We start from the raw sequence: 20,078 nt of genomic DNA on the forward strand, positions 1-20,078 counted from the left end.
AACCGAGGTTGATGAAAGAGACCCTAAAGAATGAAAGTCAAATGTTTTTTACGAAAATGATTTTCAATAAAAAAAATCCGCGTTTATAAATTCAATAATCATAAAATTGAAAATTTTATTTATTTCTCTAATATAAAGATGTGCATGTACCTTTTTACGAAATTAGTTTTTTTGCAAAAAGGCTAGCCTTTATGCAAAACTGCGGGTAGTATAACTTAGCTTTTTTCTAATTTCACGAAAAGGTTGCGTCATGTACTGCCTAGCTGTATATTTTATAAATCTCTATACTATTGAATTATAAATTTTATAAAAAGTTACAAGATTGCAAACTAAAGAAACATGCAGAAAAATTTTTAAGTAGTAAATCGTTGAAAAAATTAGATGTAAAAGACAGAATTTGTATATTTATTTATATTTGAATTCATTTAATTTTTCGTTTGTAATGCACAGAAATCATGTAAATATCTTATTTATTTATTTCAACTTTAAAAGAGTGAAAATTTAATTTAATTTTTACAAATATTTCTTACACATATACATATTTTATTCTTTTTTGTGTTTGTATACTGATTTCTTTTTTTCCCTTGATAAAGGTTTGTTCTTTATCCAGCACTACTTGAATTGATGTACACAGCGCAATAAATTGAAATGAAACAAATATATGTTTCGCTTCAACTTGCACCTTATACACCAATCCAAACATTGCAGAAATAAAGAACAGATCTTATGTTTTAAAGTTCTTGAATAATCACCACAGTCATATTGAATCGTAATGTGAGAAGCGAGAAATGACATTAATTTTGGTTATTAACGTCAAAATTCAATATGACTATGGTGACTACTCAGGAGCCTTAATAATGAAAAAATCTATTATGCACATTAATAAGTTTTCACAAGATACATTTTTTCATATCCAACTTAGCGGCGTAATATATAGAATACAAGTCCATTACGTGCAATAATTTATACTCGCGCTAATTATACTCGTTTCTTTTATCTAAACTTCTCGTTAATATGCAAAAAGAAATATTCGAAAAGATGAAAAAAATCGATGTGGAAACAGTAGTATATACATTATACATATTATGATGAGCGCACATGTAATACATAGTTACTTTTCATATACCTGTATAACTGTGTATCTTAGAAAATATTTGACTTGTCTGTTATTCAAACGTAACAATATAAATTATACAAGGAAGAACCACGATATGATAGAAATATTTCTCTGCAAAATACAGAATGTTTCCACTCAACCGCGATCGATTATACTTGATTACGTATTACATATCTTCATACTGTTATTCTTAAATCACGAGACAATTTTGAATCGATAAAAAATGTAAGAAAGACTTAAATAGTATCACATATTGATGTATATTTTTGCTAAATATTTATAATTCCATCTTTATCTTTATCTGTATGAATCACGCAATTTATTAGTGCACCGCAACCTGCTCTTTGTATATACTGTATCAGGATTACTGAAGGGTTCTTCAAAAAATTTTATGCTTTCTGTATGAAATTACAGCTTGCAGGCGTGTATAGAAAAAATAGGTCCGTTAATAAAAGAATTTTACATAACTATGTGATCGATAAATTAACTTATATATTATTTCGCATTATGGCGTCACTTCTGTTACACGCATATTAACGATGGGTCGCAGTTCTTGTTGTGCATAATCTTCCGGTAATGGTAACTGAGATATCAGACGGACCAATAATTTCGTGACAGATCTCTGTTCATTTTTCTGCAGCAATAGCATATTTCTAGCTAAATGTAGAGTTCTTTTTGCAATTTCAGCTTGGCATAATCTAGAAATACGGAAAAAATTCCTTAGCACACAGTATAAAGAAGTAACAGCTTACAATAATATGTATTTGTCATACTTATGTTTAGCAGTTAAACACGGGAATTGATCAATTTTATGACATAAGTTCGTTAATCGAGGCTTCAGCGTTTCCAGTTGATAAGTTAGTCCACAGTAGTCAGGAGTGGACTTTAATAGACTCTGAATCTCGCTAGTTATTTCCATATATTCCCACAAGAGCTGTCCTTGATATGACCATCCGCTAATTGTACCGCTACATTCAGTTGGTACTAGTGAACTTAACAATGATTTCAAATATTCGTAGTTTTCTGCAACATAAAATATTGAATAAAATTATTTATAACTGATGTAGAGTGTTTATAAAGTCCTAAGACCGTAAGATATCTCGAAAATAAAAATTTTTTTGAAAGAAAAATATTAAATAGAAAAGTTGACGGATATCAAGTAATGCATTAGATGGGTACTGCCATGTGATCTTGAATAAAATTTTCAAGGAGATTGTTTCGAGTATTTTAAATGAAACCTTTTTCTACTTTTTATTACGTATTGTCATAGCAATTGTCGAGCCATTTTTTCGAAATACTGGTCATAAATTGGTCATAATTATTGGATCAATGCATAACATCTTGTAAAAAAAGAATAAATATAATAATATCATTCATTCACAAATTCACTTGATTCAAGGATTATTATATAAATAGTTATTTTGATCGTTGGATTGAATTTAATTATACTTAATATAATTGCCGAAATGATAAAAAGTCACGATACAAGCACCCAACATTCACAAAACTTTGAAAACTTAAGTTCTTCCAAAACACTAATTAGAAAAATGTTTACGATTAATATTTTGAAAATGTTACGAGAATATGCAATACAAAATAAAAAGGTTCCATTTTAACTCTAAAGATAACCTCTAGCAGACCTTGAAGACTTAGGTCAAATTGTTATATTCATCTAATGCATGATTTAATACCCAGCTCGATACGCAGCAACTTTTTAAATATTTTTAAAATTTTATTTTAAAATATTTTGCTGTCCAAGACTCCTGAAGCTTTTTAACAATTTTCTACAAAAAGAAGAAAAAATTAAGAAATCAATACCATTTATTATAGCATCGGCTGCCAAATGCTCTATAATAATTTCATGGGCTTGGGTCCATTGTTCCGCCTGAATGTAATACCAAGCTGCTTCGCCATACCTGCAAAAGTATCAATTTTCTTTAAATATGCATAGAGTTTAATTTAATTAACAAATGTAATAATCTTTTTACATTCTTTTTAAATTTAAATATATGAATATCCGAAGTATATGAATCCGAATAATTGTCAAATACCTCTTATTGATGCTACTTTTAATAGCTTTGGCTTGATGAATCCAAACCAATGATATACCAAGCTCTTCCTTCAAGAATTGCTCACGTTTCACGTATTCCGGAGTATCGTCTATTTCTATATGACGTAACAGCAAGTCCTGCACAGCAATTCGTCGCCTAGATGAATCTCGTAGATGCAATACTACGAATATTGCCCAATGCCAAAGTCCATGTGCCTCCAATTGTGTTGCAAAGTTTGTATGTGTTAATGCGGCAACATGCGCAGAGAGATGCGTGTAGCCCAAAGTTACGAGTGTTTGTTGCATCAACCAGCTATCAGGATAATATAAAGTATAATATACAGAGAAAATATGGAACCGATCTTAAAAAATATCTCGAAAAGGCATTGAAGAGAAAAATATTTCATATAAAAGTAGGTTTTAACAAATGCATTAAACGATGATACTTATTTGATCTTGAATGTAAGTACGAAAGAGTTCTGAAGGCCAATTTTAATAAATAAGTATCGCTGTTTAATGCATTTGTTGAAACCTTATTACTTTTATATGAACATTTTTTTCTTCAATACCTTTTTTTCGAAATATTTTAGTTCCATATTTTTTGTCACTCTGTGTAAAAAAAAATTGTGTTATCATACTGAAAATGATTATTTATAAAGATTGAGAAACGTTCTGTTAATTAGTACTTCCTAAATAAAAAAAATACATTTAGACTAATTACACTGTTAAATAAAAAAAAATTTTATTTTTTGAATAAAGAAAATTGTTTTTTGTATAATAGTTTTTTGGGCGATGAATATGATCCTATTTATCAAATTCCTCTATCGTCACAATTTTGGAAGATTTGTGATAAAGTTTTAAAAAAAGAACAATTTGTGTTAAAGTTTTAAAAAAAGAACAATTTGTGTGTGTATACCAATTTTAATACAACCACGATACGATGTCACGTGTTGAAGAGATTTCATTGCAATCAAAATTAAATATGTTGTTAGGACTTATTTCAATTTTTAAAAGAAATTCATTCATTATGTTGATTATAGTTAAAAGAATATTTATGATTAACTATTCAATGCTACTGTAGACATATCTGGCTTTCTTTTTTAATGTTTCTTTTATTGCTTATAACTTTTTCTTAATATATATACATTTTCTGGAATTAAGTTTTTTTAATATCTGATGTTTAAAAAAAAATGTTTACGTTTACTTTTATGAAAGTTATATAAATATTTAAGCATGGGCATCCAGAAGAAAGGGCAAGAGAGAGCATTTATTCCTCACATTGGGACTTCTCTCTAGGTTCGAACCCTGGCTGAGGTAATATTTTTCGCAATAAGTTCTTTATAATTTTTCTAATTTAATTTAGGGGAAATTATTAGCATTTCAGACTGATTGTATTGAAAGTTATTGATGCACAATCATATTTGAAATAAATTGATTTAATAAAGAATAGGTATATATTGTATTATTCGAAACATCTAACTTTGACCGTTAATAGCGTTCTCTATCATATTTGATGTATTCATATACATTCTTAGTTCATAATATTGTTCATTGCAAATTAAATTGACAAGCGATTTAATTTGTGCTCAATCAGGTTCCTATTTAGAGAGATGTTAATATGCTGAAAATCTGTAAATAAATTTATTGCAAAAAATATTAACCTCTGAGAATCGAACGGCCGAATCTCTAGTATTCGGCATTGGTGGTCTAAAGACTCTAAACTCTTAGAATGCTCGCACGAAACGCCGAAATTTCCAGCTCGACTTCCAGCAGAGGTAATGTTTTTTGTAATAAATTAATTTTTCGCAATAAGTTTATTTACAGATTTTCAGCACATTAACATCTCTCTAATAGGATGCCTGATTAAGTATCAAATTATTAAATTGCTTGTCAATTTAATTTGTGATATTATTATAATTCAGTTGCGTTTCTAAGTTCGATAAGCCAATTCGGCGCGCAGTTCAAATACTACATATTATTATATAATATATAAATTCACACGCAAATTATTTAAGATCTAAAATCTAGCTTCAATCATTATAAGCTTTAACTCTTACTTGTTTTTTATAATCTTAATATTTTTATGAACAGAATAATGAGAGAAATCAATTAGTGTAAAGAAAACATACATAATTGTTTTAAGATATGCAAAATGAATAATATTTGAAATAAACAACTATGTGTTTTCTTTACACAAATTGATTCGTCTCATTATCTTATACATAAAACTATTTAATATATAAAATATATTTAATATATAAAAGATATAGTTATTAAAAAATGAAAAGTTTACAGAGATATTTTATATTCATGTCAAAATGTGTCCACTTTCAAAGAGTACAGGATACGTTATCAAAATCCGGAAAAATCGAATAATTCTTTAAACAAAATGTTTTTAATGAAAAATTAAATATTACAAAAAATCCTTTTACATGGCACTTGAGGAAACCATGTAGAGTACAATTATTCGATATATCCTCCATTAACTTGAATGATGGCCTCTATTCTTGTCTGAAGCGTTCCCACGCACGCTGTAATGTAGTGTTGTCCATGCCGAGGAATGTTGCCTCAATAGTGGTCTTTATATCACATTGAAATGCCGAGACTTGTTTGTGACTTTTTCAACTACGCTTCATACATAATAGATTACTGTCCAAGAGATTTAAATCTGGGCTGTTGAGAGGCCAGAATTCCAAAACATATCGACGTTATCTGAGAACCAATTTTGAATCAAATAACTCATGAACCAATGCACCGTCCTGCTGAAAAACATATAGCCTTCCGGACGCCACAATTTCTATCCACGGTTTCATTACATTCATCAGAACGCTGAGTCATTCGAAATCAGCGTTTGATCCTTTCAATGATTGCGGGTGTCCTCGCGATGCGTTCTTTCGAGTGACTTTTCTTTGCTGGCATACTGGAACCTTCGTTGGACTGTTTTAAATATTTTGCCACAACGTCATAAACGGTTGATCTCGGATAACCAAAGAATCGAATTATTGCTGAGCGTCCAGCGCGAAGGCCTTCAATGATCGCTCTTATATACTCCGCACTTGGTTTCAATATCGCGGCCATTTTGAGAATATGACTGTTTACTAGAAGCATCAGGCATTTCTCAGACGCCAACAACAATCTCTGGTGGAGGCACAATATAGCGGAAAATTTAAATTGAAATTTGTCCGGATTTTGATGACGCACCCTGTATGTCTTGGAATTTAGAGGATTGCATTTAAACATTTTGATCCTAACAATATTTTATTTTAATTAAATTTCGAAGTTACTAAATGTGTAAGAGAATCCATATAAAAATGAGCAGTTTTTCTTAAAATTGTAATTTGGTAGAGGAATTTAATAAACAAAGTTACATTCAACCTAAAAAAATGGGAAATGATTACTTTCTTGTATTTTACTGTTTCTGTATTTTTTTTTGTTAAAACAGTGTTATTTACACATTATCATCTGCAAATTAATTCGTGCATGCTTTTATGTTTTTATGCATACACATACGAATTTGTGTAAAAATAAAAATATTTATAATTAAATAAAAAAAATAGATTATATATAGCTTTGATGTTATCTCGATTTTATATATGTCTGTTATATATTATCTATATTTCTACTATATTTCTACTATTTCTACTATAGGATATCGCTATAATATGAAATTACCTCAATCTGTAATCCAAAGGATTGGCGGTATATGACAGTGGATTCAGAAGTTCGCCCAAATCATGATTTCCCGTGCAGTACAATTTTAAAAGTTGAAAACAGAGATCGTGTATTCGTTTGCCATTATTTAACTCGGCATCGTAATCGTTCTCTCTATATTCAGGTTCAGGAATTGCCGCGTACGCTTGAGCTTCCATTGTATTGAAAGATGTTTCATAGAGATCTAAGGCATCAGTGATTGAGGAAGTCGGTGGTGACAAATACCATAGATGAATGGCAAATGCCCGTTTCCAGTCCAGATCCTCGCACACATTAATAGTGCCGTGTTTGCTGGAGATAAGCGGTTCGCCCGCAATCAACATGAATAGCTTTAGACGATCAATTGTGAGATTTTCATCTACATTGGTTTCCTGCCATAACGCGAGTTGTTGCTTAATCAGTTTCTTGACTGTCGCACCACTTCGTAATTGCGCCATCAGTAATGCTAGACAGTGGTCTCCGGCCTTCCGTGCTTCCTGACAAGCATCTTCCAGTTTGCAAGCAGAAAGTAGCGACAATATTATTTTCTCATGAGAATTCTTAGTTATAATATCGATGTTTTTGATCTCTTGTTCGATTGTTTTCTGGACCACATTCCTTAACCACTCACCTACGGCTTCTCTTCTCACTATGACGTTATAGTGTTCCTCATTGGCGTTATTAGCTGTGTTTTGATCGATGTAATTTCCCCAAAGTGCTACGCATAAAGTCCACACGATACTCGCGTACTGACGATATGATCTTTCGGTGGCACTGCCACACTGCATCTGTTCATCATTGACATCCTCGCTTGGTCTTTGTTCCTTTTCAACAAAATCCTGCGCTAGCGTACAATGTAATCGCAACGCGTCGTTCACACTGTCAGGCATTACGTCAAACGTGGGACAGTCTCCCTCATGACTCATCACACAGTGATCCAGTTGGATTCTCAAGTGACATTCTATACTATCCTTGAACATCTTCATGTCATACTTGTCACCACCTACGATTTGTAAACGTTGAACAATTACAGTCGATGAGACATCATCTGACAGACGACCAGAGACGTAATGGCTTAATTGACTAAATGTATTCCTTAGTTGCATCTTGATTGCTTGTTCCTGCGTGCTCAAAGATAACAATGTCAGACCGGCACCCCAACTCGGTCGAAACGTCCTGCCCATATATATACCAGTGTCGGCAACGCAACGAAATCGCAACTTATTCAATCTGGACTCTTCAAGCGGAACAACTTCATAGTGATACTTCAATACGTTTGTCACTGGTGTAATCACAGGTGGTGGAATAGTTTTCTCAATAAACTGTTTGTCTTTGACACCGATACAAGATAAATGTGATTTTCTACTCGACGTATAAAATCCGTTTTCCGAACACGCAGATAGTGCTTTGTTTGCGATAAGAGTCGCTCGTAAAGTCGCGTTGTATGAAACTTCATTGTTCTTGGTTTCTGTAACATCTGGGAAATAATTTGTCAAGGTTTTCTGTACAGAAGAAAATATACCATTGCTTGTTTTGTCGTTTATATCTTCATCATTTACATCGAAAAAGCTTGCTTTCATAAGTTGCAATTTATGACTGTCTGTACCGGTTACACGAGCGTTATCACCGATCGGACTAATGGTCATTCGTTTTTCGTAATTATAATCTCTAGAAACAAAGTCAGAACGGTTAAATGGAGTTTCCTCGACTGGACTGACGATCATTCCTCGTTCCTCGTAATTGTGATCGCTGTAGGCAAAATGGTTAATTGGAATCTTTCTTAAAAAATTGCTCTCAATCATACTCAGATGCTTGCTGTTTCCGATCTTCGTACCGTCAAGCGTTCCGTTGATCGCTCCATTGATCATTTCCTTATTTATCATCGACGATGGATCAACAAGTTTACCCTTTTGTATGGCCGTGGAGAATCCCTTCAATTTCTTTGCTTCTGAAGTTGACGGAATCTGACTGTCATCCTCGTCTGAATCACTGAGACCATACTTGGAAAAGTGATCGACCTTGAATACCCATGAGCCCGTCTCCGGTCGATACTCGAGGAAACGGGTGTCATGCTTCGCAGATACTCTACGTAATTTCCCTTCGTAGTTCATCGCGGCGAGTCGCTGTGGATCCATAATCGGCTCATGCAGCGACTTGTCATGCGGCCATACCTTATCTAAAGTGACCTGTGCCTTTCGATTCAGACCTTGTCCCACTAGTGGCTTTTTCTCATCGTCGGGATAAATAATCACCTCTTTATGACGAAAATGTACTGTAATGGCAATAATGGTATACCAATCACACATAATATGTAAATATAATTCTTCTTCCAAAGAAAGATGCTTATATACATAATATATCATAATATATAAACATAGTATAGTTGCGGTAGAATATTTAATTATAGTGAAATTGAAAAATACAACGCAATATATTACAAAATATTTATAAAAAGTTAATATATTAATATATTAATTAATATATTTATGCAAATTACCGATTTCATCAAGATTCAAGCCATAAACATCAAACGAATCCGGAAAGTATACGTTGCCATAACCTTCGCGACCGATGGTAAAGTTCGGTACGATGCACGTCTCGCCGCAAACAAAATCGTCTAGTTTATCGAGCGATGGAATAGTATAATAGCCTGCTCGTCGTAATGTAACTTTAGCCATGTTCATAGACCAGTTTGATTGTAACATCGAAAATGAATTTTCATCCGTTTCCTGGCCGGATTCTTGGAAAATTATAGAACAAAAATTTTAAATAACATATAAAAGATCTCTCATGTCTTTGAAAAAAATTTGTTTAGTTACTTTGAAAATTAACTATATACATAAATCTATACCATTTTATAATCACATTAAATAGTAAATGAATAAACAATATAATTTATTAATTATTTAATAGTTTACCTGCACTTTGCATGGTAAGATTCACAGAATTTTTTTCATCAAAAGTAGAATTTAGTGGCACTTCGATCAAATTAATTGGGTTTAAATGATTTGATATATTATTTTGTGTTCTTAATTCGACCACTGTATTATTCACCTCTTCGGATACATTTATTCCAGAAAAGGGTGATTGCTGCCCCTCAAGCAATTCATCATTTGAAATTTTATTCTTCCGCGGAAGTGTCGACTTCAACCTATATAAATTACATTTAAAGATATTCAAATTTATTTTTTTTTATGTTTGTATTAATTTAAAAAACAAATTCGAGATATGAAGATCCGAAAAATATATTTTGCATTACCAAGATGCAGATGATCGTTGATCATTCGCAAATCGATTATTATCTTGGCTATGATTTTCTTTGTCATTAACTTCAATATTGTTACTATGTATTATATTTGTATCTGTCCTATCATCTGCGGTATCATTTGTCACGGATTCCATATTTTCTGTGGGAGATTGAACCGAAGAATTTGTCGCTAATTTCGGTCGTAATACTAAACGTTTTGCACTTGGCCGAGGTTGAAAAGCCTCAGTTATCACGGGATCCTCTTCTTCGAGACCATCAAACAAAGATTTCTGGAAAGGCATTTCGTAAAATAATAATTTAGTATTCCATTTAATAATGATTTAAAAGAAATATTTTATAACAATAATATTTTTTCCATATTTAAACACTAACTTAATAAAAGAAAGTATTAAAAGAGGTGTTCTAGTTTTCAAATTATACCCGAATGAATCTTGAAAAATGTTTAAATCTTCAAAACATAGAAAATAACAATCGTTTTTTCGAATCAAAAATAACAAACAAACAAGAAGTAGTAGAAACATGCTAGAATGCCTTAAATATAGTAAAAAGTACCAATTCTCATATATATTATTAATTCTCTATTAATTATTATTCTCATATATATTATTAATTGCAAAATCATAATTTTAGCCAAAGATGTAAGTACATTCTATATGCAAAAAATCTCGAATCACTTTAGCACTATCTAGGATGGTTACATGGAGATAGAATCCGGAGATAGAATCCCTTGGCAGAGATAAGGACTTCACAGTTCGTCTTCCCGGCATTTATTCGACCCCCCCCCCCCCTCCTCTCTCTCTCTCTGTGTGTGTGTGTGTGTGTGTGTATGTGTGTGTGCGCGTGTGCGTGCGTGCGTGCGTGTGTGCGTGCGTATGTGCGCGCGCGCGCGCGCGCATGTAATGCAGATAAAGTGTGAATTTCCATTTCATTTACATTTTTATCATAATCTGATGTACAATAATGATTTTTCTTTAAAATAACCATTAAGAAATTGAGAGATCGAGATATTTTCTTAAAATTGAGCTTCATCGAAAAATTTTGATAAAGAGCTCGATTTCAAAAAAATATTTTCGTGATCAATTTTTCAATAGTTATTTTGAAGAAAAATCATTATCAGATTCTGGACGAAAACAGATGAAATGTAAATTCATTCCCATTTTATCTACATCATAAGCGCATGCGCACGCACATGAAGTAGAGTTCAATATCAATAAATACCACAGGAATGATGAATTATGGGATCCTAATTTATCACGGGATGTTAGGCGGACTATACGATGCATTTTGGCTTAAAATAGTCTACGATCTTTAAATGTACTTATATTTCTGGCTAAAATTATGATTTTCCAATTATTCATAAATGTGAATAATACTATTTTTGCTAAGCCATTCTAGCAATATTTCCATCACTTCTCAGAGAAATGATTGTCATTTTCTGTTATTTGAGGATTTATCCAACAATGATTTTTTTAAATCTATTCAGGTATAATTTGAGGATCAAAATTGTTTTTTAATCCCCTCATTTACCTTAGATAGTTGTGTAGAACTGACAACTCTAGCTTTAATTTTCGGAGATTTATTATTTGCAGTAACTCTATATTGTGGATTGTTCAATATTTTCGATGCTGGATTTGTAGGTTTTAAAAGTTCTTCAGTCTTCCCAGATGCCTATAAAGATACACATAATCAAATTACAATACTTCTTTCAGGATAATTATTTAAAATCGACAAAGTACTTACTGGTAAAAGATTCTTCAATAATGGTGAATCACCGAATGGTGCAGAAACGAGAGCCAAAATTTGCTGATGTACTGGTACTGAACCGTTTGTTTTAGTTTGGTTTGCCACTCTAAGATAAATTTATAATACTTATTCAATCTAATTATTAAATATCTAAATAACTAAACAAGCTTTTAATAGAAATTAATAAAATTAGAGATATTAATGAAAAAGAATAAAGGCCGTTCTATAATTACATAAACATAAGAATGGGAGTAGTAATATAGGAGATATAGTGAATATATAACAGACTAATCTAAGGTCCAATTTTTCATTACTGGTTAACAGATAAGTTAAGCTATCAGGGTGAGTTAAATTTAACCTGATGTTTCACCCAATGAACTTTACCTATAACATCATCACAGATGAAGATTGGATAAAACATCAGATTAAGTCTAATCACAAATTAACTAGAAAATAAAAAATCAGACTTAAAATAGAGATTAAAGATATGTAATTTGATTATGACAAATCAGTTTGAACTTTCATCTTCAAATTGAATATTTCTCAGAACAATATTCTCTTCGTTTATATTCCATGATATATTATAATATAACCAAAAACAATGCAATAAAAAATTTGACATGATATGAGTTGTTATGTTATCAACAAAAAAATGCTGAACACGTGCATAATAGCACTCGGATTAATTAACTTTTATACTTTACATCATCGTAATTATAAAAGATGAAATTAAACCATCTTTCACAACATATTTTACAATTGATAATATTAGTTTACCTTACGACACTTTGTAACCACGATTATGTTCACGCAATTGTAAAACGATCTTTAATAAAATTAGAGCATAAATATTGCATTACCCTCCGCTGAGCGAACTCATTCCTGTTCCAGATATCATATTAGAAGTCGTTCCAAAAGTAGAAGAACCAAATGTTCCGGAAGTGTTAAACGTTGTATTATTTCCAGCATTTCCAAACAAACTGCCTGATTTTTGTTGCCCAAATAATGAAGAACCACCGCTCAAATTTAAACCAGTACTTGTGCCTATATACATATACACATATTATATGTACATATATGATATACACATTCGCACACATATTCATATATAGGCTATAATAAAGCGACTGTATTAGACTCGTTTTTCGAAAAATGCATATGTTCTAGATAAAAGATTTAGAGATATGTTAGATAGCATGTTAGTAGGCCTTAAATAGCGTTATTAAAAGGTGTCTTTCAGTAAGAGACACAGATGACTACGTTTATATTTTTTAGTCCTGTTGCTCGTCTGAGTGTGGTCTTCTCTTATATGCCTGTGGTGCGCACGCTGGTACATAGTTCATATGGGACCTATGGTTCAATGTCAATTCCGAACGATAAAGTTTTTATTTAGAGAAGGATAAGTGGCGATGGATTGCCACTTCCTTCCGAGAGAAAAACGAGTGTATGAAAATATTTTAGTTTTCGGAAATCAAACCCGGGATCTCTAGCATAGCAGACCAGTGCGCTGTCTATTCTATCACACTTGCTCTCATACGTTTACACAGACATCCTTAATCAGGTTTAATAATATTCGCAGTTATGACCAATAGCTATTGGCTAATAGCTATTCCTCTGAAAAATGATCATGATCCATGTAAATGTAATCAGTGTAACAGAATGAAGCATTCTTGTTGTTTGTTAAACAAAGATGATATGATCATCTGTGTTATATTGTGTCGCTTGCTGAATAGCACTAAAAGTCACATAAAAACTAATTTGAATTTTTTAAATAAATTCCTATTTTTTATTGTATATCTTTGTAGCTGACTTCAAGAATTTTTCAAAGCGTTATAACAAAAGCTATAACAAAAGTTAACATTAAGTACTTTCCGAGTTATGAAGCTCAAAAGTTACAAAATCGCCGACTTTAGCATTGTCCGACTAACAATCACAATCTTTTTAATGTTATTAAGGATCATGATCTTTTGATTTTTATTAAATTTTATATTAAAGTCATGATGATGTAATGCCAAGGTCATTATCATTGGAAGTTGTTTCTCCTATTTTCATTATTACATTCTTCTTCTTCTTTTTTTTAAAACCTCTATTTGGATTTCCGATCAGTACAAAAGGTTACAAAGAGTTACAGTATCACACAAAGAAGGATCCAAGGATCCAGTGATAAACTCCTTGGAGAGGCTTCGCTTGTTCACAACTCTTATATAATATCGTATCAATTCAAAATAAATATTCAAATAGGCCTTAAGCCTTCCATATAATTCGCAATAGCCTTAGGGTAATCATAAGACGTACCGATTTAGCCAATCAGAGCTGAAAGTTTTTGAAAACTCTTGTCTGTGATAACTAATTTTTACGTCTTACGCTTACTATTACGAAAAGTGTGCGAATCCTTTTAAGCCTTCTAACTTAATTATACAGATAGAGCAGTAACGGCTGCCGTAAATGAAATTCCGCAACAGTGACCGTAAGACGTAAACTTAAACCGATCAGGATATTGCTTTAAGTCTACGTATTCTAACGGAAATGGAAATAATAGTAAACTTATTCATAATCTTACAATAAGATGAATTTCAACCGGAAACTTGCCTTATGGATAAGTTTACTGCTATTTTTATTTCCGTTAGAATACGTAGATCTAAAGCAGTATTCTGATTAGATCACCAGCTTAAATTCACATCTTAAGATTACTATTACAGAAATTTTTGTCTGCGACAGCCCTAAAATCCGGTTGCACTAATATTACTTTGACTTTAAGCAAGACTTAAAACTCTCTCGTTTTAAAGCGAGACAGAGACAGAAAGTTTTAAGCCTTGCTTAAAATCAAAGTAACGTTGGTGCAATCGGGCTTAAATCCGATCTACATAAAATGCAGAACACGGATCGCAAATCGCAAGATTAAAAATTAGAGATTATGGTTTTGAACATATATTGGATATACACATGTATAGGTTGTACATTGCTTCCGTCTACACAGTAAGGGCTGATTGTTCTACTTGTTAATAAATTTTATCTGGCAGTCCGCGCATGTGATTGGTTAATTTTACTACTTACCCAACAAATAAGATTATTAAAAGGTGGAACAATCGAGTCTAAGTTGGATTGTCTATCTGCCTATGGACAGGAACATGCTTTACTGGTAACGCAGAATAAGAAAATTCGCAAGAGTCGGCGGGGAATGAAAAATGAATCAAAGGAAATTGAATTTCACATTCTGGTATAGTGTAAAATTCAATAATATGATATAAAATATACCAGATATGTAAATATGAACGGAATTTACAAATAGGTGGCCATAGCTGTCAATATAGTTACTATCAGACGGCAGCCATTTCCTTGTTCTGACAAAGACTTTCAACTCACAACAATACAAGTTTCATACAACAGTATAGTTTGTAATAGCATTGAATATGTCGAATTTTGTCCCTGGAAACTACGATTTGCGGACAGCATTGATTTTCTTACCATTTGAAGAAAATTATTGCAGAATCGCAGCGAATGCTTGTCGAAGCATACGGTGCTCTTGGTCATAGTGCTTTGAGTGGTTTAAAAAATTCAAAAGTGGCGATTTTAACGTGAGAAACGAAGAACGTGGAAAATCACCGTGGAAAAAGTTTGAAGACAGCGAATTGCAAGCATTGTTGGATGAGGATGACTCAAACTTAACAACTCGCGGATCAATTGAATGTGACACGAGAAACCGTCTCCATACGTTTGAAATCCATGGGAAAGATGGGAAGAAATCCAGAAGATGGGAAAATGGATTCCACATGAACTGAATGAAAGACAGCAGGAAAACCGAAAAACCACTTGCGAAATGCTGCTCGCCAGGTACAAAAGAAAGTCATTTCTCCATCGAATTGTGACTGGCGATGAAAAGTGGATATCTTTTGAGAATTCGTGGATATATTTTGAGAAAGCGTAAAAGATCATGGATAACTCCAGGCGAACCATCGATATCGATTGCAAGGCTAAATCGCTATGGACGGAAGACAATGCTCTGTGTTTGGTGAGATCAGAAAAGTGTGATCTATTATGAGCTGCTAAAACCTGGCGAAACCGTTAATACTGAACGCTATCGACAACAAATGATCAATTTGAATTAAGCTTTGTGTGAAAAATGACCGGAATATCAAAAAAGGCAACACAAAGTGATTTTGCTTCATGATAACTATCACACACAGCAAAACTGGTCAAGGAAACGATTGAGGCATTTGGTTGGAAAATACTTTCGCATACGGTTTACTCACCAGACTTGGCTCCGTCCACTTATTTGCATCGATGGGACACGCACTTGCTCAGCAGCGCTTCACTTCTTACGAAGATGTACGAAAATGGCTAGATGACTGGTTTGGCTCAAAAGAGCAACAATTTTTTTGGTGTGGCATCCACAAATTGTCAAACAGGTGGAAAAAATGTATAGCTACCGTTGAGCAATACTTCGAATAAAATATTTTTTATCATTTTCATGCAATAAACGTGTATTTTCTATTAAAAAATTCCGGTTTCATATTTACATACCTGGTATGTATATTTATATAATACAAATAATATTAAAAAATAATAATCTAACATAAATGAAATTTAATAAATGTTTAAAAAAATATATAAATATAAATATTTATAATTATAAAACAAACATTTTTTTCTTAAAATATCTATATAATAAATATTTGCTGTAATCAACATTTTTTAATATGCAATTCTTCACATAAAATAGTTTCTCTTACTTGATTATAAAAGGGGTGGGAGGGGATGATCTCTGAAAACGAGTTACCCAGTATTCTGTAACTCGTTATGTAATCGTTATGTATTCATAACTACTATGTAAAATATCTGCGCAACTGTCGTTGAACAGATAATGACTACATAACGAATTACAGAATTCCGTCCCTGGTACCTTATTCTGTAACTCGTTAAGACAGTAACGACATCATTGCGCAGATATTTTATGATATAAAAAGCGTTACTGTCTTAACAAGTTACTGAACAAGGTACCTACTGGGATGCTTTGCTCGCAGTATTGCGAACAACAAACCGTTTTGTAATCTTCGCAGATTGGATATGCTGTTCATAATATTGCCAGTTATAATAGTCGAAATTGTATTACTAAAAATGAATTTTATTAAAATATTAAAAAAAGTTAAGAACAACTTGTTGAAATCGATCCTAAGTGAAAGTGAAAATAATGCAACGTAAAATATATAATGAAAAGGTATGAAATTTGCTAATTTGTATTTACGGTTAGATTAAAATCATAAAAATCATACCTTTTGGATGTAGATTGAAAATATCAACACACATAAGATTAAATTTTTTATAAATAAATTTTATAATTTTATAATTTTGGGATTTATTTAATATTTCCGGATTTTTTATTTAGGCTCAATTTTACAACTCACTCTTGAGTTAACTCTTAATCGAGATTCAATTTATTCCTCATCTCTTTCTAATGCTAGAATTGGATAGTTAACCATGAGTTGTAAAACTGAGGCCCTATATATGAATAATTTTCGCATATGAAAATGACAGTTTCTCAATTGTGATTGATCGATTGTATACGGAATTATGATTATTTTGAATAAATATCAATATTGCTATTTGCAATATTGATATTTATTAAAAAATAGGGCCTCTGGATCTTAGTTTTCAATCAGCTCAGCTTTTCCAGATTTTCTATTGAAAAAAACGATCCAATACGAGTAGCTATATTCATGCAGAAGTCCGTTTAGTAAATTTAGGTGTGCAGATGAGCAAGCAGTGAATGCGCTACTGCATAAATGAAAGCATCCTATTTCAAACTTGTTTGTGTTCATTATTTTGATAACGAATTTGTGATTATAATGTTTATACATATAGTTTATACATTAGCTCTTTTTTTTTGATCTAAGAAAAATGCGCACAAAATTTTTTTAATACATTTATGGTTATATCACGCATATACACACACGCAACATTAACGTTAATATATGTAAATTGAATCATGTATTAAAAAAAAGAATAATTACCAAGTCCACTTGAAGACGCAGGTGTAGTTCCAAAGGAAAACCCTGATGTTTGGCCAGCCGGTTTAAAAGACGAGTTAAACAATGAAGATCCAGCATTAGAGCCAGAATTGAAACCTGTATTAGTTCCGAATGTGGAAGACGCAGTTGCACCAAACGTAGATGTTGTTCCAAATCCTGTAGTAGTAGTTTTGTTTCCAAATAATGGTGTGGTATTTGTAGCTGGTTGACCAAAACCAGTAAAGACGGTACTAGTCGATGTCGATGGAATATTAAATGCAGACTTGTTCTGATTGAACAATCCAATACTCTATAAACAAAGTATAAGTATCATTTTGATTTTTATACATATAATATGTAATGTGTGTATTATATATTACCTGATTAGATTGTGTGGAACCAAATGTAGATCCAAATCCTGTATTTTGTCCAGTATTAATGCTACCAAAACCTGTTCCAGCAGTTTGGTTCGTGCTGCTAGTACCAAAAAGCGGCGTCGGGGCAGCTGCTATAAATAAAATTGTATACTTTATTAAAAATATATATTTTTACCCACTTACTACTTTATTAATAAAATAATAAGTAAATAATGCACAAAAAATTATGTAATATTTGAAGAAAACAGACAAAAATGTATTTATTCAAATATTACATGAGTTTTTTTGTTCCTTAAATTGTAATATATGTTTCAATATTTTTCAAATTACTATATATATTTTAATTTTATAGATTCCATTAATGTATAAAAATATAAGCACATATCAACATCTATGATTAATATATTAAAATATAAGATAATTAAAGAATATTTATACAAGATACAGCTCAAAATTTGAACATATAGAATACAATATAATAATTTATGCGTAAAAAAAAAGCAATTTTTTTCTTTGATAAAATAATTTTTAAATGAGAACAATTTAAGTTACGTATAAATACTAATATGCCTTTATGCTATTTTATTATCTCTCTAAAATAAGACTTACAAAACTTGCATGGATCGCGACTCACTTTTTAAAATGGCAAACGTTATAATATATATTGATTATTTGCATCACTTTATTTATATAATTTTATTTATATCTCACTATTTCTTCTATTTGTAAATTTTTTATTTATAAAATTTTATAAATTATTTCTCGGATATATAATAAGTGTAAAGAAAGTTATTATTTGTATTATTGATAACGTTGACATTGATATCATTTTCAGGCGAGTTTGATAACTGTAGATTTCAAAAGATATCATAGATAATTGATAATTATCAATTGTATGGAAAATTGGATCGGACGAATTAATTTTCACATATGATGTAGTTTATAATTCAGTAATAAAATGTCATGAACATTAGGTTTAGTGTTAATCAATAGTAGATATTATTAGGTAAAAAGAGATATATTTTAAGAATAGACTTCTTTTTAGAACTCAGACTTTGTAGTAACAAGACCATTATGCAAAATATCATGCGTTGCTAATGTATAATATGTAACTATCTTATCTCTAGAATATTTGTTCATATTATGTATTAGGAATAGATTTTCATTTATGTGATTTGTATTGAGAAGGCACCGGAAATCATTGATCGAAATGTCGATACTTTAGTTCAGAATAAATAATAAAATTTTGTGCATCGTTAATCATGTTGACTCTCTATTGGCAATTTTTTCTCTTTTTTTTTATACCTTTGATATCATTATTCATAGTTCAAAATCTATCTATTATTGAATTTGATATCTACATCTTTTGTTTATCAGATTATAAGCTATATCATTGAGTAGATTTCCATATTTCGTAAAAAGCTCATTTCAGCATTCAATTTTTCGTACAATTAAAATACCTTTTTACATTATTATTGAAACACACAAAATCGTAAAAGAATTAGTGAGCGCAAGTTTGTATAGGACGCAAAATGTAATTTGTTCTAAAATGTTTTTTTATGACCCACTAAAAATCAACACGATCCATTAGTCCATCCATTAAGAATCCATGTTTTAAAGATTTCATAACATTTATTCGTGATATTTAAATATCATTATTTTAGATATGATTTATAAGAGAAAATTTTTCAATTGATATCTCTTGTTCTACGAATAAGGATCTTCTTTTAAAAATTGCATGTTATCCAATTTATTTTCAGTTGTTGTTTCGGATAGAAAATTCTCTTATTAATGTATTAATAATAGCGATATGATAGTATGTATGACT

At 31.3% G+C, this 20,078-nt stretch overlaps 1 protein-coding gene across 1 annotated transcript in view; it reads right to left on the reverse strand.

The window, feature by feature from the left end:
• Nucleotides 1–1,622: 1,622 nt before the first annotated feature.
• Nucleotides 1,623–20,078, reverse strand: part of LOC105620166 (nuclear pore complex protein Nup98-Nup96) — a 41,194-nt gene continuing 22,738 nt past the window's right edge. The window contains exons 7-19 of the mRNA XM_012201672.1: nucleotides 18,254–18,381; nucleotides 17,877–18,183; nucleotides 12,729–12,912; nucleotides 11,866–11,974; nucleotides 11,653–11,793; nucleotides 10,117–10,394; nucleotides 9,776–10,008; nucleotides 9,355–9,597; nucleotides 6,840–9,129; nucleotides 3,169–3,480; nucleotides 2,936–3,033; nucleotides 1,891–2,140; nucleotides 1,623–1,815 (exon numbers count right to left, since the gene is read on the reverse strand). Of these exons, the coding sequence (XP_012057062.1) occupies nucleotides 1,623–1,815; nucleotides 1,891–2,140; nucleotides 2,936–3,033; nucleotides 3,169–3,480; nucleotides 6,840–9,129; nucleotides 9,355–9,597; nucleotides 9,776–10,008; nucleotides 10,117–10,394; nucleotides 11,653–11,793; nucleotides 11,866–11,974; nucleotides 12,729–12,912; nucleotides 17,877–18,183; nucleotides 18,254–18,381 (4,766 nt within the window). The remainder of the gene's footprint in view (nucleotides 1,816–1,890; nucleotides 2,141–2,935; nucleotides 3,034–3,168; nucleotides 3,481–6,839; nucleotides 9,130–9,354; nucleotides 9,598–9,775; nucleotides 10,009–10,116; nucleotides 10,395–11,652; nucleotides 11,794–11,865; nucleotides 11,975–12,728; nucleotides 12,913–17,876; nucleotides 18,184–18,253; nucleotides 18,382–20,078) is intronic.

Source organism: Atta cephalotes, assembly GCF_000143395.1.
Source record: "Atta cephalotes unplaced genomic scaffold scaffold00024, whole genome shotgun sequence".
In the NCBI taxonomy this organism is placed as follows: domain Eukaryota; kingdom Metazoa; phylum Arthropoda; class Insecta; order Hymenoptera; family Formicidae; genus Atta; species Atta cephalotes.